This window comes from Symphalangus syndactylus, chromosome 11 (assembly GCF_028878055.3).
Source record: "Symphalangus syndactylus isolate Jambi chromosome 11, NHGRI_mSymSyn1-v2.1_pri, whole genome shotgun sequence".
Classification (NCBI taxonomy): domain Eukaryota; kingdom Metazoa; phylum Chordata; class Mammalia; order Primates; family Hylobatidae; genus Symphalangus; species Symphalangus syndactylus.
In genome coordinates, this window is record NC_072433.2 from 44,274,765 (window position 1) to 44,296,997 (window position 22,233).

At 52.4% G+C, this 22,233-nt stretch overlaps 2 protein-coding genes across 4 annotated transcripts in view; both read left to right on the top strand.

Annotated features, from left to right (window-relative positions):
* Positions 1-22,233, top strand: part of ZNF423 (zinc finger protein 423) — a 367,833-nt gene that overhangs the window by 323,095 nt on the left and 22,505 nt on the right. For all 3 annotated transcript variants that reach the window (XM_055299154.2, XM_055299155.1, XM_063612745.1), the window contains 2 exons: positions 7,084-7,215; positions 8,840-8,955. In XM_055299154.2, coding sequence (XP_055155129.1) covers positions 7,084-7,215; positions 8,840-8,955 — 248 coding nt within the window. The remainder of the gene's footprint in view (positions 1-7,083; positions 7,216-8,839; positions 8,956-22,233) is intronic.
* LOC134731870 (A disintegrin and metallopeptidase domain 3-like) lies at positions 9,986-14,811 on the top strand. Its single transcript, XM_063613093.1, is given in 3 exon segments — positions 9,986-10,025; positions 13,968-14,237; positions 14,240-14,811. Coding segments are annotated over 3 exon segments (882 nt in total).

Sequence of the window (22,233 nt, forward strand, 5' to 3'; positions counted from 1 at the left end):
TTTGAAGAGGCTCTGGGTCCCCCGTGGGGCCCGGTTCAGGCTGCCAGAGCTCATTTAGAAGCCTTTGTGAAACACGGGGGACCATACGATGGGTCCCTTCTGGGCGGAACGGCCTGGGAAGGTGCCCCCAGGGGGAGGAGGAAGGGCACAGCCCATCCTCCAGCATTAATTAGGAAAATGTGAGCCCAAAATGGGAGCAGCGTGGTGGGCTGTGCCTTCAAGCCATGGCTGAGTGGTCTTGAGTAATGAGGACACCGAAGGGTGGAGAGCCCCTGGCACTGGGGGTCGGGGACAGTCGTGATGCGGGGATGGTTTGGGGGAGTGTTAGCCACCCACCCTCAGAGTCTCCAGCAGCCTCTTCAAAGATACTCGCATCATTTCCATCCCAGGAGTAACCACAGGAAATATTTTTCATTGCTGACGATTTTTCAGTCTTTTGCAAAATGTGGACAAAAAGTGACTAGAAAACTTCCCGCCTTTTAAGAGATCCTTCCACATAGAATATTGGTCAAAGCAGTGGGACAGCTCCCAAACCCAGCTTCGGGACAGCAGGATTCCAACAAGATCAGCGTCCCTAAGCCCCTTGTATCGCGCTCAGTGGTTCTCAAGCGTTAATGGACGCCCCAAACACGGGGGCACCTTTAAAATGCTGCAGCTCTGGGGCAGGCCTGAGACTCTGCATTTCTCTCAAGCTCCCAGGTGCTGCCAGGGCTGCTTGGCAGGGAAGTGGGTTCCCGTGGGCTGCCAGGGCTGGGGGTGTTGGGGCTCCCATGGTCATCCCCCATCACCACTCACCTGCTCCCAGCTCTTGCCCAGCCTTTGACAAGGGACACTCCTCAGACCCTGAGTTCTCCTATGACCCTGGTTGACTCCCAGCCTAAATGTCACTCTCCCCTTCCCTTCAGCCTGGCCTGGTTAATTTCCTCATGGCGTTTAATGACAGATCAATAGATAAACGGCCCAATCTGGCTGCCCAGATATTATCACCTGCCCTCCTCTTTCTGCCCGGGGGTCTTTGTTTTTACAGGAAACAAAGGACAGAGTCTCCCACAGCTCAGGTTCCTAGCTCCTGTTCTGCGCTATTTGTGGTTATCTATTGGGATGGTGTCAGAGGGGTCCTCTCCTGGGGTCACCCTCACCTCACCCTCTTGCCTCCTGGCAAGATTTGCCTGGATGAGTGCTGGGGCCTCTGCTCCCATGCTTCCTCTCTCCAAGGACCATGTGCCGCACCCATTTACAGTGTGTGTGTCTGAGCCCCAGGACCTCAGGACTTGACCTGATACTAGGCGCGCGGGCTGCAGGCTGAGTCCCTGGTGCTATAGAATGTCAGTCTGGCGCGTTTATTTCTGGGGCTGATAGTGGAGGGGCCTCAGCTCGGCCAAGCAGCCTGTGTATTCCCTGCCTTGCTTCCACCTCCAGACACACTCTTGGAGAGAGGAGGCACAGCCTGGACTGTCCCACGCTGTCACATGCGGGGCTACCTCCTCCCCTTCCTCAGGGAAAGCCCCAGCCCTGCTGCCAACTGGTGCTTGTGCTGGTGAGGGGACCCCCCAGGATCAAACATGGAGGTGGGGAAGGTGGCTCTGTCTTCCTTCTGACCTGGATTTTTTGGGTGATCAGGGAGCAGGGGTGGCTTGCTGGGTCCCAGGTTTTAAGTCTTGTGGCTGTTTCTTGAATTTTCTAAAGCCAGAGACGGCTGCTGGGGGTGAACAGCAGGGCTGCTGCTGCCCCGCTCTGCCCTGCCACATCCCTGTTAGGGGCCCTGCCTCTCTAAGCATCCCTTCCTCTTCTGTCAGCTGAGGGAGCTCTCCACGCCTGCAGTCTTGGAGCAGGCTGTTGTTCTATGGGGTTCCAGAAAGCGTTACTGGAGTTGAGGTTTTACAAGCCGAGTCCTGTGAGATTAGGGGTGACCATAGGTGCATAGTGATGGCATTTACCATCACTCCCACCCTACCCCAAACTCTGTGCTAAGTGCTTTATATAAATCACTCATTTCCTGCTCATCAAGCATCTCCTGGGTGCCAGATCCTGTTCTAGGCACTGGTGACACAGGGCAGGGCAAAGCAGCCCTCATGGAGTTTATGTTACTCTGTCTGTGTGCCAGAGGGAGGGAGGGAGGGAGGGAGGGATGAGAATGAATTAAACAATGAACCCTGTAATATACCGGGTGGTAGTAAGCGCTGTCCAGGAATTAAAGGTGGGCCAGGTGCTGGAAAGGACGGGGGTGTGTGCTGTGTTAGATGTGGGTCTTGAGTAAGGCCTCCCTGAGGAGGTGTCCTTTAGGCAGACCCCTGAGTGAAGCGAAGGAAGGCATGTGGGATGGTCTGGGGTCTCAGCAAGGGCAGATGTCCTGTGGCCGAAGAAGACTGCTTGGCTGCCATACAAAAGCCCTGTAATGACTCTGCCTGTTTTCTAGTGGCAGAAGCAGAAGCTCAGGGAGGCAAAGTAACTTACTCCAGTCTACACAGTGGGTGAGTGGTGGAAGTGGGGCTCAAACCCAAGTGTTCCCGGCTCTAGCTTTTGTGTCCTTCATTGCCACGTCCTGGATATAGGTGGCTAGTCATGCCCCTTGTCAACACCAGGCAGAAGTCATTGGTCCTCTCCTAGACAGGTGTGTGCATTAATGATGCCACTCTGGGGTCAGCTTTCCCAAGGGGGGTTCCTGCTAAGAGAGGGGGTAGGCAGGGACTATCCGTTGTGGCTGGAGCAGGTCACGCTCAGTGCACCAGAGCCCGAGAACAATGCCCCATCCACACCCCGCTGCAGCCTGCCGCTCCTGCCTCCCAGGCAGCAAATTATGGCCTGCGAATGTGTGCCCAGGCCTGCCTTTGACATCAGTGGGGCCCACCTGAGCTTCACCTTCAGGATTCTGATAATCAGCTCTCGCTCCTCCCGGCTTCCCCCAAGACCCGTATGGAAATAAGTATGTGTCTGCCAGGGATCAAATGCTTTTGGAGACAAAAGTCGGTACCAGGGACATTACAGGGAGCTATCATCTCGGCACGATGCTCTTCCACAAAGCCCTCTGCTCCTCTTTTGGGCTGACACAGTTTCAGCCTGAAAGGTTCCAGCAGACTGACTTGGTTTTAAGCAAAAGCACATCCTATTATTTTTTTTGAGAAATGAAGTGTAAAATTAACACTTATTATTCCTGAGCAGAGGAGGGAGAAAGGAGAGACAGGGACTTTGGGATTTTCGTGCTTGGCGGGTTGTTTGTTTGGCAGTTTGGGTTTTTATTTATTTTTATTTTTTTTAATCATAATAAATCAATAGATTTCCTTGTGCCAGCCTCGACTTATGGGGAACAGGAGGCAAGATCTGAATTTCAGCAGGTGAAATCTGCATTTCACTTTACAAATGAGCGGGGCTGCATAATTCACTTGAGTTGTGTGGGTCTCTCTTATGGATGCCTGTCATGTGCTATTTAAAAAAAAAAAAGGCACAGAAAAGGAAGGGAAGCGATCGTGCGTCTTAACTCACAAAATCCTCCAGTCCCCACGCCGGGGCGGAGGGGCCTGCAGGCTCCCAGACAGCTTTGTCATTCTGCTCCAAGGTGTCGGCTGAGCACTGTGCGATCTTATATAATTCAGGAAAGTGATTCTCGGAGGGTGCCGCTATCGGCGGACCCTGCATCTTGGGGTGGAACGAGAGGTTGTCAGCGCCTGCGGGGTGAGAGTGATGGTGCTAGCAAATTCTATCAATATCCATGGGCTGGCTCACATTGGGTCACCAGCACGCAAAGGAGTGTTTGTCACACTAACTAGGGCAGCCCCTCCCCGCCCTCTCCACCTCCCCGGCCCTCCCTCTGTTTTCCTGGATGGTTTCATAGGCAGAGATACACGTAATGGACACCCAAGGGAGTACCTCGAACCCCTCCAGTGGGGAGAAGGCCTCGTCTTCAGAAAGATTTGCAAATCAAAAGGTCTTGCCTTGAGTGGGAGTGAGTCCCAGCTCTGCGGGAACCCCTCAGGCTTTATTCCATCCCCTCCCTTCATTTTCACTTTTTGCTTGTTTTATTTCCCCTCCCCTCTTTCCCCAGGTTTGACTCTTAAAACACTTGGGGGAGAGAGAGGAAAGGGTCCCGAGACACACAGTGGTCTGTTGGGCTCTTGATCTAATTAGCCTGGAACCTTACTTTGATACTGGTTTGGGGCTGTGATCTGCTTAAATGGTAGCCATTTGGGCCCCGGACGGCTTGCAGCTCCAGGGCTGCCTGACTGTGCACATATTTATGAACGTGGGCGCTGGGTGTAGCTGCGGCTATGAATCAGGGGGGACCAGCTGATGAATTGCTCGGCACTCGGAGAAAGGAAAGTGACTGTCAGACATGATTTCTCTGATTTATAAGTTGCAGGAGGCTTCTTTGTCCTCTCGGTGTTTGTGTATCAGATGGGCACGTCGCCATTCACAGCCAAGTGGTTAAAGGCCCCCGCTCGGCAGAGAGCAGTAAATCCTGTTTGCCATCTCAGCCCCCAGAGCCCCTAGCTGGGCAGGGAGAGAGGGCCCAGCCTGGGGACGTCTCTCCTCTGTGAGTATTCCCAAGCCCCTCCTGCAGGCGAGCCCAGAAAAACTCACATGGTTACAGGAATCAAGGGTCGTTGTGCCCAGTGAGGGAGTAGTCGTGTGTGTGTGTGTGTGTGTGTGTGCGTGTGTGTGTGTGTGTGTGTGCGCGCGCTCATGAACTGGAATAGGGCAGACTGCCTGGAGGTGGTGTACAATGAGGGGTACAAGTCAGGGCAGGCTGCCTGGAGGTGGTGTACGATGGCGGGGGTACATGCATATAGGAAAGGTTTTGTATCCTCTTCTGCACCACCCCCATCTGGCTGTGTTACTTGAGTAAATGGTCTAATTCTCCGAACCCATTTCTTCTTCCCAGAAATGCAGTTTTCCAAGTAAGCTGGGTTATTTCTGAGATTGAAATATGTTATAAACTATTCTTACAGAAAACTCTGCACAGTTGTCAACTTCACATACCCCCTCCCTCCTTAATGTCCAAGGGGTGTCCTCATTCTAATAAGGTCACATATAAGGATGGAGTCTCTTTCTTTCCTTGATCCTACACCCTGTGCCAGGTACTGGGCAATGTTATTTGTGCAGGGGGCAGGGGATGCACTGGGGGGTCTTTTGAGGCAGCCCCCCACACTGGAGGCCATCTCTAATTATGATGAACGTCTCCCCAAGGGAGGTGGAGGACGTGCGTGGGGCCTGCGGGGCGAGAGTGCTGAGCCTGCCCCGTGTCCCAAAACTTGTCAATGAATTCCTTTTCTGCTAGTATAAATGGAAGATCTGTTTGAGTCTCTGTCGGGTGTATGTGGCCTAGTTGCCAGGGCTCCAGGGGCATGACAAACACCCGGTAGATTCCAGCCAGTGGGCTATGTGGGGCAGGCCCACCTGTGTGTGCACGTGTGTGTGTGCGTCTCTGCGGTGGGGTGCCCGGGGGTGCGGGGGATGGCTGGGCCGGGGAGAATGCCTGCTGTCTCTGCCAGCCTCTGCCAGGGCCTAGGGACCCAGGGACTCGCCAGGAGCCTCAGCCCATCTGTGTTCATGTCTTACCACCAGCAGAACCCCTCTGCTACCTAATTCTTGCCTTTAAGGGCAAATCAGAGCACCTGGCGCCTTCAGTGAGGCTGGTTCCCTGGGGAAGCCCAAAGGGGAACCCATGTCCTTGGCTGTCCCAGATAATACTCTCACCAACACTGACATACCTGGCAGTAAACACTTATTGAGCACTTGCTGTGTGCCAGGGTCCGTTCCAGACCCCTGTGCATGTATTAGCTCATTTAATTCTCATAGCAGCTATAACAGAAAAGCTGTTATGGAGTGTTTCAGACAGACGAAACTGAGGTACAGAGAGGTTGTGTGACTTGCCTAAGATCACCCAGTAAGGGGAGGGCCGGATTCCAACCCCAGGTGATGTGAGGCTCAAACCAGGGGATTCCCTATCCCCACCACTGACCCCTGGGCCCTCTGTCCTCCTGCAGCCCGGGAGGCAGGGAGGACAGGTTGTCCCCATCTTACTGCACATGAGCTGGTGCCCGCAGCATGCTGTGTGGGAATGAGGAGCCAGAATTCGAACCTGGCGCTGCTTGATTGTGAACGAGGGCACCAGAGCTCTGAGCCTCCTTGACACCGGCAAGGCTGGTGCTCAGGCACTGTGTGTCCCCCGGCGCCTTTGGGTGAAGGTTTGGGGTCTCAGCGGCTCCCAGGTGGGAGATGGAGGAGCTGTGTTCTGGTCTGAAGCAGGATGGCGAGTTTGCCTGTTGTCCATCATCCACCGGCTAGACCATTTGTTTAAAAGAAAAGCAAATAAAAACAACGTTTGATGCAGTATCTTCCATGCTCCCCGTCAGTCTCGAAGTAAAATTCCAAAGTCCTCCAGGGGCTGACAAGGCTCTTCTTGTGCATCCCTGTGGCCTCTCTGACCTCACTCTTGGCCCTCCGAGCTCAGGCACTCTGTTCCCATGCTGGGCTTCAAGCCTGTCCAGCATGGCATGGACCCACCTCAGGGCCCTGCCCCCACCCCTCTCCTAGAGTGCTCTTGCCACGTGTTCACATTACCTGACACTGCATTATGTGCTGACGATTTTGTTTATCATCTGTCTACCCCACCGCCAGAGTGGGGGCAGAGACATGATTTGTTTAGTTGCCTAAAGAATCCTTAGAGCAAAGTTCCTGGCACATAGTACATGCTCAATAAATATTTGATTGGATTTTTTAAAATCCTGGTTGGACCACCTTCTCCATCCCGTACCTCATCCTGAGTGCCTCTGCACAGTGACCCAGTCTTGGGACTGAAGCTGTTGACCATGGCCTGCACACCTGGCTGCTTGATCAGCAGGAGAAATCACAGCAAATGGCACCTCCAAGGGCCACATATTTGGAGCCGGTCCTCTGGGGTCTGTAAGCCTCTAGGGGTGAGGCCACGTGGAGCCAGGATGAGTCTTGGTGTCTGCGGTCCCCTCAGCAGCCCAGGTGCTGGGGATTGGACGGGGGTTGGCGCTGGGATCTATGGGAGGCCTTGTGAGTACCTGTCTGGGGGACATGGCATGCTTTTCACTGACTGGTCACGGGTTTTCCTTGCAGAGGAAGGCATCAACCACGAGTGTAAGCTGTGCAACCAGATGTTCGACTCCCCGGCCAAGCTCCTCTGTCACCTCATTGAGCACAGCTTCGAGGGCATGGGCGGCACCTTCAAATGCCCCGTGTGTTTCACAGGTAAGGTACCCAGCTTGTGCCCCTCGCGGGAGAGAGATGAACGCAGGAGCCCTGCCCCGTCATTGCGGGATCCCAGTGTGTGCTCTTCCTCTTTCCTTGGCAGGCCTGTTATAGACCAGGACTCCATGGGGGATACCCTGAGGGATTAACAGGCCCTTTGCCCTACGTCCCTCAGTTCAGAGCTGACACACGCCCTCCGTCAGTGCTCTCTGGCCTCTCCTCATCAGCAGGCTGGTTGGCACCCTCTCCCCGCCCTCTTCACACAGCAGCTGGAAGCCCTTTGTCCAACCCAGCCTCAACCCTCTGCTGCAGTTTTCCCCTCCCGGGCCCTGTGTTTGTCTCCCCGAGCCTTGAGCTCTATTCAGCACTTCTGGGGCTCCCAGCTTCACATACTCCTGGTTCCTCCTCTTCCCTGGCCTACCTAGCTCCCATCCATGCTCCAGGATGTAGGGTTCAAGGGCAGCTCTGCCAGCCAAGTCCCCAGCCCCCAGACTGGCTGCCGGCCCAGGCGAATGGCTGTCCCAGCCTGAGGCAAGTCTCAGGGGCTCTGCCGGCCCCCTCCTGCTGCCCAGATGGCAGCCGGTGTGCGTGGGAGAGCCTGGCCTTCCCTGCCTCCCCCGACATCTGCTGTCTGCCACGGCAGGAAGCCCACCCTGGGGAGGACGCCTGGCAGGAGGGTATCTCTGTAGTGCTCACCTCCCAGACACACAGCTGCTCTGGGCCGCCTCCTGGGTGCGCCCAGGGCCGGGGCCACCTCGGGACTCCTGCCACCAGGAAGCTGGGGCTAGACCTGCTCCATGCCAGGCCCAGGGTGTCCACTCTGGGGCAAATCCCCCAAACACACACCCCTGGGGCTCCCTAGAGCCCCCTGAGCACCCTGATGCCATCTTCCCCTCATTTCAGGAGCCCCCACCCATCTGTCACTGTCACACTCTGAGGCTGGCACTGAGGGGCCCCAGCTGCCCGTCTGTCAACCCAGGACATGGAGGCCTCTGTGTGGGGGCCCAAGGATGCTGACAACAATAAAAATAGGAATTTGTATTGGTTGAGCAACTTCTTGTACAAGGCCCTGTGCTGAGCTTATTTAATTCAAGTCTAGGCTCTGCCACTTGCTAGCGGTGGGACCTTGGACAAGCCATTTAACATTCCTGGCACCTCAGTTTTCTCTTGTATAAAATGAGGATAATAGCACCTGTCCTGCAGGCCTGGGAAGGGTTCAAGAAGCTCACCCCTGTAGGTGTCTGGCTGTTGATGATGGGGATGAGGAGGACAGCACTTATTTGTCTGTGACAGGCCATCTTTTAAGCACTTTATCAATATCCCATTTGATCTTCCCAGCCACCCAGCCAGGGACATACTATAATCTTCATTTTTTGAGTGAGGAAATGGAGCCCAGAGAGGTTAAGTGACTTACCCCGGGTTGCACAGCCACTAAGTACCAGAGCTCAGCTTATCTAACTTGAGCCTCCTCTAGTATGTGCTAAGAATGCTCCCAGTAGCCCACTGTTTGGCTGACTGTACCTATGCCACAGTGATCCCTGCCTGTGAGTGTTGTGGGGGCAGCTGCCACAGGAGGCTGGGCTGGTGTCCTGAGTTTGGCCCTGACGGCCGTGTCTGTGTCTAGTCTTCGTCCAGGCCAACAAGTTGCAGCAGCACATCTTTGCCGTGCATGGGCAGGAGGACAAGATCTACGACTGCTCGCAGTGCCCTCAGAAGTTCTTCTTCCAGACTGAGCTGCAGGTGGGTGCCCACATCCGCTGCACCACGCTGCCTGATGGTCCTCTGTTCCCCCGTCAACACCGAGGGTCTCAGGGTTAAGGCAAGCTGGTGGGGTCTTATGCTGGCAGGTCTGCAATCAGGGGCTGACCTCCTGGCTGGCAGGCATGGAGTGTCAGCCCCCTGGCCTCTGCTGGCCCAGCGTTCTCAAAAGAACCAACTGCCACCGACTAAGCCCTGAGCAGGAGTCAGAAGCTTACATTTGAGGTGTTTCGTGGCAAGTCCTGTCTGCTCGTGGGGATTCCATTTCCCTACCTCTATTGTAAAATGATATTTGACTGAGCTTTGGTTCTGTGGCTAGAAGCCCATGATGTCTTTGTAGCTGGGTCCTGGGGCTGTGTGGGGACAGGAGTTGGGTCTGGGGCCTTGGAGCCTCCTCCAGCTTTGCCCATAAAAGCTAGAAAAGTAAGAGTAGTGGTGCCCGATTGCCTCAACTTGGAGGGAGTCACCAGGGGTGCTGAGACTGATGTGGCCCTCAGGCAAGGGACAGGGGCCTCAGCCAACTTCCTTGCATCCTCATCCCCAGCCTGTGGTAGCTGAGAGGACCTTGGGAAAGGAAGCTGCTGTGACGGTCTTCCCAGGCATTTGCAGCCACCTCCCTTGGAATCCCATGGGGCCCCTTCTCACCTGTTAACTGGTTTTTTCCAAGGAACAAGATCTGTGCCCAAGTGAAACTACTTTCTCTCCCACTGGTTTTTGCAAAAAATTCTTACAACACTGGAGAGATCACATGCCCACCAGAAATACAACACACATACACAGGAAAATCTCACATTCACTGTACCTGGACCATAGCATCACACACACAAAGGGAAGGTGCACGCACACAGTTCCTATCACAGTGCATATGCCCAGAGATGTCACTCACAAAGAGTAACACTGCATCCACACTGAGGAATACCGCACACATGCAGCGCAACACTGCACCCCCAAAAGAACGACCACACTCATGTCCACAGATAGATCACACATACACACAGACAGACATGCCGAAATGTCACATACCAAGAACGAGCCTGTCGGGAAGGATACGGGTAGGTTAGGCTGTAATAACAAATCTCCTCTCGGTCTGTGTGTCCTCAACAAAAGGTTTATTTGTTGCCCACGTGACATATCCAAGCAAGCGATGGGGAAGAGACTCTGTTCGTAATATTCACTCAGTGACCCAGGCCCATGGAGGGTCCATGCCCATCCATGTTTCCGTAGTCACCGAGGCAGAGAGAAGAGGGAGGTGGTGACTTCTGCACCAGCTCTTCAAGCTTCCCCTCGGAAATGATGCACGCCACCTTCTCTCACATTGTGTTGACTACAGTAAGTCCCGTGGGCATGCCCAACCTCAAAGCGAGTGAGGCAGGGAATTCCACCCTCAGCCTGGAAGGAGAAGGGAGCCCTAAGGACTCACACATACCAGTTTGGCCCCCCAGGGGGGACACTCCACACCCAGCAGCACCCTCCCTCATCCCCATGCCACTGCTGCACCTGCACGCAGCAATCTCCCACACACCCAGGTTACAAGGCTGGGGCCACTCACCCCGTGCAGAGTCACTTGAATGGCGACAGTTTTGCCCTCCTCTCTGGGGTTAGAGGGGCACAGCTGTGGCCTGTTTTAGGGGGCCCTCTTCTTACTGTGCTGTGGCCCACCCACACTGCCAGGCCTGGGCCCGCCTGTCTGCACAGCTGGTGGTGGCTGTTGCCTGGAGGACATGCAAACAGGCCCTTGGAAGGTGCGGGGACCGGGGGGATTCACCATTAGATGGTCAAGTCCTGTTTCCATAGGCTGGCCCCATGCCAGGGCTAGGCAGGCTGAGCTCAGGGCTGGCCCCGAGGAGCACCCAGCTGGTGTGGTGGAAAGCCTGTTTCTTTTCATCCTTATGGTGCTCATAAATTTGTGTATTGTACATGAGGCCTTTATCCCACTGTCACAACGTGGGATAGAGTTATGAAACCAATCATACAGACCCAGCCCAGAGAGGGGGTTCCACTTCCAAAAGGCCACCACTGAGCTAGTGACCCTGACCATGCCACTGCTGTCTCCCCATTGATCCACAAACTGAGCTGATGTCTCTGTGCTTAGGATGTGTGGGGCGACAGCTAGGCGTTGATGCCATCCAAGAAGCCTCCCTGCTCAAGTGCTGGATGCGCACCCTCTCCCAAATGCAGTCCATGCAGCCGCCTTATCCTACCTGCCTTACCTGAGTGGCCCAGCTACCAAAATAGTCCTGGGTCCCCTGACAGAGGAAGCTTTCTATAGCCCAACAGGTCAGGCCTCTTTTAAACCCATGAGTGCAGATAAACTACGATTTATTTACACTTTGGACTTGCTCAGCTCCTGCCTGGCTCCCCTGCATTGTCCCAAATGCCAAGAGGTCTCTTCTCTGATGGCCATAAGATTATTCCCAGAGAAGGTTTCCCATCCTGACGTTTTTGAGCTTCATCGGTGTCACTGGGCTGGGGGCCTAGCTCATAAGCGCAGAGGTGGAGGGAGGCTGCTGCTTTCAATCTGGATCTTGCTTCGATCCCACCTATCTCGAGCTGTGGGCCACACTTGACCTGAGAGTGGTTCATGTGAGCTGGTGGTTTCCTGGGTCATCCTGTTAACCTTTAAGTCAGATCGTCAAATACTGAGAAACCGCTAAATTACAGCCTTAACGAGTCACTATTTTCTGCAATTAATGATTTTAATTATAGACCGTTTAAATATGGAAGTGTTGCTGCAATGCCAAGTCTATGCAAATAATGGCTCTCATTAAGTAACTTGAATAGCAATTTTCTCATTTTTGAGAGGAGGATTTTTCAGGCATTGGAGTGTTCGTTGTCCCTACACAGAAGCTGGGGCTGGAAGGCCCCGGTTGGGTGGAACAGACAAATGTGCTGTTTCCTGGAACGAGCTGGGGGTTTGGGTGGGGCAGTGGGAGGCAAGGCCAGCTGGAGTTCTATCCTTGCTGGTTTCTTGTGGCCATGTGTAGTTTGAGGTTATGGATGGAAATTCCAGGCACCTGTTACTTGCAGGCACAAGGGACTATGGGCTGAGAGGTCTTGAGAAGATTCTAGGCTTAGGATTGAGCTCACTGCAGGACCAGGAAGTGCTGCTGCAGGAATAGAAGTATAGGAGGTAGAATTGAACCACGGCAGGCTTGGTCTCCGTCAACATTGACATGTCTCCCTCCAAACGTAATGTTTTCTTAGGATGCATTAACAGGAGCACAGTTGCCAGTATAAGGGAGGTGTGAGTCCTCTTTGATTCCAAGTTCAGAGGGCTCTGCCCAAAAGACTGAGATTAATTCAAAGGAGTTTAGACAAACTGTTGCAAATTCACAACAGAATGATTAGGAACATGAGAGGGAACTAGCTTTCCTATTCATTTGTTTGAAGCAAGTATGTGAAGGGCCCATGATGTGCCAGGCCCTGTTTCTAGCACCTGAGAAGACGGTGAAAAGATGAAGAACTATCCACGGGGTCTGCATTCTAGGGGATTGATAGGCACTTCCCAATATGAGCCAATGACATGAAAAAATAAAACCAGATAATGGGCTAGAGCATGCTGGGGAGGTTGAAGTTGGACATTCCTTGGTAAGTGTGGTCAGGGAGGGCCTCCCTGAGGAGGTGGCATGCAAGCTGAGGCCCGATGGTATGAAGGCAGGATTGTGTGGAACAGAGCCGTGAGTGCAAAGGCCCTGTGGCCACTGGGTGCCAGGGCTAGGATGACAGAAGGCAGAGTGCAGCTGAAGCACAGTGAATTGGGGCAGAGGCAGTGGAGCCCAGATCATGGCAAGGTTTTCAGGACAGTGAAGGACTTTGGATTTTATTTTCATCGTGATGGGAAACCAAGCAGGGGACAGATATTACCTGATTTACACCCTGAATCAAAATGTAAGAAGTTTGCTTTTGAAAGACATGGTTAAGAGAATGAAAAGTCACCGATTGGGAGAAAATATTTGCAAATCACATATCGAATAAAGCACTTGTATCCAGACTATATGAAGAACTCTCAAAACTCCATAATGAGAGGGGACACAGAACAACTAAAAAATGAGCAAAAATCTTTTGGCAGATGTCTCACCAAAGAAAATGAACATCATTAGTCATTAGGGAAGGGCAAGTGAAAACCATGGCCCGATGCCACCCACATAAATGAAAAACTCACAATGCTGAGAGTTGGTGAGGTTGGGATCAGAACCTTCACACATTGCCAGTGGCAGTGCAAGATGGTATGGCCATGTGACAAAATATTTGTCAGTTTCTTATAAAGTTAAACGTTCATTTACCATTAGACCCAGTAATCCCACTCTTAGTGTTTAGCCAAGAAAAAGGAAAATTTGCACTCACACCAATACCTCTACATGAATGATGATAGCAGCTTTGTCATGGCCCCAAACCGGAGGCCCCCTCGTTGTCCCTTATTTGGAGGATGGGTAACAGATGGGGTCATGTGTTACATTGGTACAGGTCACGTATACATTCTCAGCAGTAAAAGGCAACTGCAGATACATGTAACAATGTGAATGAATCTTGTTTTGTTTTTTAAGTGACAGGGTCTGGCTCTGTCATCCAGGCTGGAGTGCAGGAGTGTGATCATGGCTCACTGCAGCCTCAACCTCCAGGGCTCATGTCATCCTTTCACCTCAGCTTCCTGAGTAGCTGGGACTGTAGGTGCACACCACCACACCCAGCTAATTTGTTAATTTTAACTTTTATTTTTAGAGATGGGGTCTCACGATATTGCCCAGGCTGGTCTCAAACTCCTGGGCTCAAGCAGTCCTCCCACCTTGGCTTCCCAGAGTGTTGGGATTATAGGCGTGAGCCACTGTCCCTGGCCCCATGGATGAGTCTCAAATGTCACATGACAAAAGCCATACTCAAAAGGTTCCATGCTGTATGGTTTTATTGACATGACGTTCTGGAAAAAGGTAAAAATATATCACCATAGAAAACAGACCAGTACTTGTCAGTGGCTGAAGGTTGGAGTTGGGGGGAAGAAATAGGGGAGACTTTTTTTTTTTTTTTTTGCAATGGAACATCTGAGTTTTGTGTACCTGATGTGAAAGCTGCTGATTTAGAATACTGCAGTAATAAGACTAGATATTGCTTTAAAGGAGTATGCAGAGATAGGGATAGACAGTGTGCACAGTTATTTGGAAAATTTTCTAAGTCTGCTAGTGTTCTGTGTACAGAAAAAGTGAATTTTCTAAATGACAAATTTGGAAACTGTGGTTCCCATTGTCATTTTTATGATATTCTTTGTGGAAAGATTGTCACCGGACACATTCAGAACCAGTACCAATGACAGACTTTGATATACAATATACTTACCTTGAGGGTCATGTATGTTTGTCTGCACGTGCAAGAAATGGTTCAAAACAATGGGGGACCTATGCCGAAGCTATAACTGCGTGTGATCCACACAGGTTATGTAGATTCCGAGGATGCGAAAATCTTAGTGACATAAATATAACAAGATATAACATAAATTGCGGAGAGAATGGGGCTTGCAATGAACTTTTCCATTGTCAGTGTGATCCTGGTTATGCTCCTCCAGGTTGTGAGCCAGCAATATCATCACCAGGAGGAAGTGTTAATGATGGATTTTGGCTTACGGTAGAAGAAAGTGTACCCTTGTTTCCAAAACGACGTGCTGCTCCTAAAAACAATGGTCTTTTGATCAGTTTCTACATTTCTTTTTTACCTTTGCTCATTTTAATTGCTATTGTTAGTCTTAAATGGAATAAAATGAAGAGATTTTGGAGCAAAGTGGGAACAGTAAGCAGCAGATCTATCTCAGAAGACAGCAGCAGGAACAACAACCAGTCACAGCCCAAGTGATAACTTCGAAGCCATAGCGTGGAGAAAGGATATTACCAAGAAACTCACCATTAACTGGCCTGATCTAACAATGAAAAAAAAAGTTTTCTCTCATTTTGTTATGGCTTAAAGCTTTCAATTTCACAAAACAAAATAAATCCTGTGACTTGAAAGCAGGAAAAAAAGAAATAGGGGAGACTAAACTTTGTCCATATACCTGTACCCTCACCCACATATACACCCGCCCACACTCACCCCACACCCTGAAAACCCAGGCAGTAGGGGATCCAGTCTGACCGCAAGGTGCTTCCAGGAGTCTGTCCTGAGTCTGTTTAACCAGGAGAAGACTTGGATGGATTGCAGAAGAAATGCAGGGACAGTTGGCGTCGAGCATTTTAAGAACTCTGGGTCCTGGAGGGGTTCTCATTGCTTCAGGTGGCTCCAAGACTTTTGGCAGTGGGTACCAACTCAGAACAGGGGTTTTGGTCTTCGGTAGTCATGGCTCAGGCATCACTCTATGCAGTTGGCTCAAGCTAGAAGGGAAATTAAGCTGTAAGGACATGGGTGGATTTTGGATGCTAAGAGCAGGAAGCAATGTTGGGTTTTTGGCAGCCCTATTCCCGGAGCCAAGTGTCAACTTAAATAAGGCAGCTATACTCTTGTCTTCTCTAAGACTGCCTGGTCCCTGCCTTCTGCCTCTTTCTGGCTTTTATTGTCCTCTCTCTCTACAGCCTGACTTTCTGGGCTCCTCTGCACAAGGAGGAAAGTGGTCAAGGTTCCACAGCTCCTGTCAATTCTGCTAAGACAGACACCCTAGGTAGCTCAACAGAGAGGATTTAGTGTGAGGATTGGTGACACAGGTAGCCAGAAGGAACACCCAGGAAACCCTAGAGATAGTGACAGCGGTGGCAGCCAGCCCTCAGGCAACAGGTGCTAGATCCCTGGAGGGGGAATCTGGTAGGTGAGCCTGGGTCAGCTGTCCACCCTGCTCCAGTGAGCTGTGGCCGGGGGTAGGGTCATGCGATACTAACCAGCAAGTTCAGGGTGCTGTTCAGGGAAGGGGTGCATGACCTGGATGGACACTGTGCATTTGCAGTATGTGGGAAAACTGTCTAGAAATGGAAAGTGCTGAGGTCCCTGTCAGTAGAAGTGTGCAAACAATGCACGTGTCTGAAATGCTGCCAAGAGTGAAGCAGGGAGCAGCCCAGTTTTTGTGAGGGCAGCTCCGTATTTAAAACCTCGCTCTGTCATGCACCAGCCGTAAGCCTCAGTTTCCTTACCTGTAAGGCAGGGTGTGGCTGGCACACAGAGCACGTAGCAGACACTGCCTGTGATTATTATGGACATTGACTTCTGGGCAGTTTGAGGATCAGATGGCTTTGAGGGTTCCCTGCCCTTGGAGTTCGCTCTGCTTTCATGGTTTCCAACCTGAGTTTGAACAAAGTGAGACTCCAAGTCCTTCCTTGTGTGGCATCCCACCAAGCCTTAGGGCTGTGGGCACAGGAGACCCCACATTGGGGCATGGGGAGGAGCCAGGTGCCCAGGGTAGTGAGACGGGGCATAAAGGAGACGGAATGGAGGCCAGAGGGCCGGGGCTTCGGGTCCCCCTTCCCCTACCTCTCTGAGCGCCTTTGACCTGGCCTCTTTTCTTAGGACCCTCTATTTCTGAGCCACGTCCGGGCGCTGTGGAGGGTGGTATGTAGATTTGACTGGGGGTGCAAGACAGCCTGCAAATGTCAGAGCTGTTGGCCTTGCATTCCCAGCCTCAGGCCTCAGCAGATGAAGGCCTGGGGCCCTATCGGCCCCATGCCAGCGGTTAGCCAACCTGAGGGGAGGGGCAGCCTCTGGCCACCAGCCCAGCTGTCTCTGCATCCCCATGGGCACCTCTGTGCCCACAGACACTGGGCATGGATGGTGCCTCCATCTCCCCATCCTAAGAGCCTTGCTGCTTCCTGTTCTTTATCCTCACTGTGGGGATGCATGCATGAGGGTCATGTGCGGCTTACCAGCCATACAGGGCTGGGGTTAGACAGTGGACAAGCTCCCCTGAAATTGTACAAGAGACAGTTCTCACAGCCTTCAACCGTGGGCCCTAGGTCTGTGCTGTGGGCCAGGCTCTGTTCTAAGCACTTTGCATGGATTGTGTACAGCCCTATGAACAAGGTACTCTCATCCCCATTTACAGATACAGAAACTGAGGCTCTGAGAAGTTAAGCAGTTTGCCCAGGGTCATTTGCAAATGGCAGAGCCACATATAAAGCTGAATTGTCTTTGCCACCAAGGCAAACAGAAACTCTCCAAAGTTTAAATAAATTGCCATTTATATGAGCTAATAGATTTAAATGAGGCCTGCAGTGCTGAACTATAAAAAGCTTTCGTTGTCAGGGGACCCAGAAACTATTTTAGTAGTTGGGCCAAGCAGGTAGCACAAGTAGCAGTAACAGGGGATGCAAAAAAAATTGCTCCTGGGTGAGCCCAGGTGGGAACGCCATGGGGCCTGTGCGCACGGGGCCAAGGCTCTGCATGGCCGCATTTGCCAGGCTGCAGCTCGAGGCCAGGACCCTGCAAACCCTGTTGCTTGCAAATGAGCGTCAGGATGGGTTTGGCTTCGGCTGGGCTTGGGGAGAGGAAGGATTCATTCTTGTGATGGAGATAGGGACTTCCTAAGACCTCAGGCTCTTGGTGCTGCCACCTTTCTCCCCTTTATGACTTGCTTGGTCCTGTCATGGGGAAATAGAACTTGAACTAGAGAGACGTCTTTTTAGACATAGAACTTCTGGGATCTTGGAGCTGCGGGGCACTGCCTGCCAGGGCATGTCAGAGTTCACAGTGCGTATATGTGTACACGCACACACGCACATGTCCTTGATGAAGCCGGTTTTGGGGTGTTGGACCAGCGCCACGCCCTGGAATCTTGACTCCCTCATTGACAAAGCCAGGGGCTGCAGGAAGTGATTCCGTGAGCTGGGCCCGTGGTGGCAAAGCAGCCAGCCCAGCGTTGAGCGGGCGCATTTAAAGGATTAGCTCACGCTGTTTGCTTGTGTGTGCCTAATCATGCTGCTTCCAGCTAAATGATTACAATTGATTAAAAGCAGAGCTAGGTATTCTAACAAGCAACCCGGAGCCCTTCCGATAGGGTGAGCCGGGCTCTGCCAGGCTGGGTCCTGGTACCCAGCCAGAGGGAGAGCTCTCTGAGACAGGGGTGGGATCTCAGCTCCCTTGGGACCCTTCCTTCCTAGCCCTTGAGAACATTTGATTCAGCCCTTGCCCTGATTCCATTTACTGAGTACCTACTCCTGGCACCACCTCAGGGGCCTGAGACAGAGCTGGGAACAAGGAGACAGGGTTTCTATTCTCATGGAGCTGACATGCTTTGGGAGACACTGATGATAAGTCGGTAAATATATGAACTAGGGGATTTCAGAATGTGAAAATGCTGTACTGTGATGGAGAGTGGTGTGTGTATGTGCATGTGTGTGCGTGTGTGCGCGTGTGTGTGTGTGTGCGCGTGTGTGTGTGTGTGTGTGTGTTGGGTGGTCAGGAAAGGCTGGCATTTCAGCTCAATCCTGGAGGTTGCAGAGCCAGTGTGGGGAAGAGCTGGGGGATCCTCCAGGAGAGGGAAGAGCCAGTACCAAGTATCTGAGGCCCAAGCAGATTTGGGGTGTTCATGGAACAGAATAAAAAGGCAGAGGGACTAGAGGGGCAAGCAGGACAGACAGCCATTGCCTTCCTGTGTTATTCTCCTGGGCTGGCCTCACATCGCCTACCCAGTGAGATCAAGATGGGGCTTCCTAGATGCATGTACACCTGCCCACCTGCCTGCAGGAAGTACCCTTTCTTTCTCTTAATGCATCAGCCCAGCTCCAGTGCCTCCTCCCCTGAGAAGCCTCTCTGATTCTCCTTCCTTTGGTTTCTCCAGCACTTGGTTTAACCCCCCTGATTCCTTTGGCAGTATGGATTGTGAGTCACTGTGTCTACACCAAACTCTCCACTCTGATGTGAATTTTTGGAGAGTGAAGACACTCTTTGCCATCCATCCATCCATCCATCCATCCATCCATCCATCCATCCCCATATGTGTTAACGTATTTTTTGAGCTCCTAGAAAGTCAGAAAGAGAACACAAGCAGGAAAGGAGGAAAAGGAAGAAGGGGAAACCCACAGATTCCGGAAGCCCAATTTTAAAATCCCTGGTCCTTATAAGATGGGTAACCAAAGAGCCAGTTTCCTTGTCTCTTTGTACTGCTGCTGTTGGATCCAGCCAGATAATTATAACTAATAATAATTAAAAATCAAAAGTGCTCTAGGCACATACTTAGCATTTGACTCTGGCTGCGCTTTCTGTGAGTGGCGGCATCTTCCTCCTTCCTGCTTTAGAGATGGCCCAGTCCTTGGCAACCTGACTCCTGCCGGGAGACCAGGGCCCGGATGGGCGTGGCCTGAAGTTGCTGGCTGACACCCAGTGGTGGTTCCAGGGAGTGAGAACCTGTTGGTCACGCTGGAGTCAGCCACTTGTGAGGCCAGGAGCCTGGGGGAGGGCTGAGAGTTGGGCTGGCTGCTGACCCCCCAAAGTCTCCCCATCCCCATTATTTTCTTTTTTATTTTTTTGAGACAGAGTCTCACTCGGTCACCCAGGCTGGAGTGTGCAGTAACACGATCTCGGCTCACTGCAATCTCCGCCTCCCGGGTTCAAGTGATTCTCCTGCTTCAGCCTCCTGAGTAGCTGAGATTACAGGTGTCCACCACCATGTCTGGCTAATTTTGTATTTTTAGGAGAGATGGAGGTTTCACCATGTTGGCGAGGCTGGTCTCAAACTCCTGACCTCAAGTGACCCGCTTGCCTCGGCCTCTCAAAGTGCTGGGATTATAGGTATGAGCCTCCGTGCCCAGCCGCCCATTATTTCCTACTGCAGATGTTGTATTTCTCTGGGCTCAGTTTCCACATCTGTTACATGAGGTAAGACCTGCTGCTTCGGGTTGTTGTGAAGATGGAGTTTGCATGTGTATAGCACTTTATAGCACTTAGGATATAAGGATTGCTGAGGGTCATTGTGGCCCTTTTCCAATAGGATCACTTTATGCTTCCTGCCTTCCCCACTAGGGCAGGAAACCAGAGCCCAGCGCAGCCTGAATTCTACTGAATGTGAAGCTCCATGCTGTGGAGCTCACAGTCTGGCCTCAGATGCCAGCCCTGCCACCAAGCAGCTCCATGACCATGAGCAAGTCACTGGCCTCTTGCTTTCAGGAGACCAGGGTTATTGAAGATCCCTTCTTTATGGGGTACTGGGGGAGCTGAAGGCAGTGATGTCTGAAAAGCTCCCAGCATTGGGTCTGGGTCAGAGTCAAAGGTTGGTGAGCCCCAGTCATTGCCCTGCCTGTGGTCTGGAGGTGGTGGGCTTTCTGTTAATGCGTTCATTGACTCATTCAATCAATCATGTGTGGACGTGCTCAAGCTAGCCCGCAAGTGTTTATTAAGCACCTGATCTGTGCCAGCTGTGCGTAGGTGCTGGGGACAAACAGAGGCATAGACTAAGCCCCTCACATGTTGCAGGGAGGGGAGAGTAAGCTAATAAGGACAAACAATATTTCTTACGTGTTTGTGGAATATAATATAATATGATGTAATATGGTATAGTATATAATATAGTATAGTATAGTGCTGCATCATACCATATCACTCATACTATATACTAAATACAACATAAGTGCTACACACAACAGAGCCCCACAGTTGGGCCCCCATGTGACATCAAAGGGCACTGTGGAGCCTGAGCTTTGCCCTTGCTCCCTGTAAGTTACTGTGTTACGAGCACAGTTGGTCTGTGTCTCTAAGCCTTGGTTTATTTACTGTCAAGTGGGGCAAGGGTGTTCCCAGCCTAATAAGGTGTGGCATCATCGTCATCATCATCACTGTTGTCATTGACATGATTATTATTGCTGCCACCACTGGAGGCAGCTATGTCTCCTGAGGGGCCATGTGTGGCAGTTTGGGGTCTGCCTTGGGAGAAGGCTGGGGTGGACACTGACGACACTCCTTGTCCTCAGAAGGCCCAAGGCACAGGCCTGAGCCCCTCACCCCAAAGTAGTACAAATGAGACAGCATTTCCTGAGTGCTTACTGGGAACCTGACTGTAAGCCCTTCATGTGGGTAGCCTCTTAGGACCTCACGCATGAGGTCCTTGTCATAGATGGGTAAACTGAGGCTCCTCATGTGGACATAGCTGCCAGCAGGGAGGAGTGTGAGGCCAGGCAGTCTGACATGAGTGCCTGTGTTCGCAGCCCGCGGGCTGAGGCAGTGGGGTCGGAGACGATTCTCAAAGCCCTTAGAAGCCACGGGTAGGTTTCTGGGTGCAGGGGTGTCTGAGCGGGCCTCACCTCCCAGCGAGGCAGGCATTCCAGAGGGTGACATGGAGGCTGCATGCAGCTCCCGGGGCATGATACTGTCGCTGGTCTGGACAGCACTGGGTGAGCAATGGCTTCTCCCTGGTCACCACAGAGGCGCAGTGAGGAGTGGGCACCGGAGGGGTAGTGTTGAAACAGAAGTCTGTGCCCAGCTGTGCTCAGATACCCTCGTGAGCCTTGAGGGTCAGCTCGCCTGAGCAATGAAGTGTGTGGAGGCCCAGGTGGGGACTGGGGGCCTCCCCTCAAGGCCCAGCTCCAGGCAGAGATGGCACTTGGAATCAGCCTCCGGCTGCCCGTCTGCCCATTGGAGCCTGTCATTCATGCCCTAGGGCGGGGTGCCAACCAACTTTAGAGGGCACCATGCCATCTCGACAGATGGGCACGGGGGAGCTGCCAGGAGCCTCAGGCCGGTGGCCATTGTGTGTGCGGCGAGCCGACCCCCTCCCCAGCGCTGTCTCAGCCGGGACCACATGCCTTCAGTTTCTTAGTAACAGTGACAACACTGTGAGTGGCGGCGCCTCACTGGCTCCACATCCACAGAGGTTTGCACCCTGCAAAGCCCTGTCCTGCATTGACTCAGACAAAGAGGGAGCCTCTCAGACGGGAAGACATGGGGCCTGGGGGCCTGAGGGGGTGACTCCAGACATAGACACAGACACAGACACTCCTTTCAGACCGCCTGGGCTCACAGCTCTGCCCCCCTGGCAGCTCTGCCCACGTGGGGAGCCTCAGTTTACCCATTTACGACAAGGAGACACACTCATGTGAAGTCGTAAGAAGGTACTCATGAGAAGGGCTTGCTGTGAGGTCCCTAGCAGCACTCAGGAAGCACTGCCTCATTTTTACCGCTTTGCGGTGAAGGGCTCAGGCCCGTGTCCTGGGCCTTCTAGGGACAAGGAGCACAGTCAACGTCCACCCCTCAGAGATGAGGTTTGGGGGCCTCAGAGTTGCTTTGTCAATGTAACCTTGGGCATGTGACCTCCCTCACGGTGACTCACTGTCATCACCTGGACAGTGGGCTGCCAGTGCCCCTCTTGGAGGG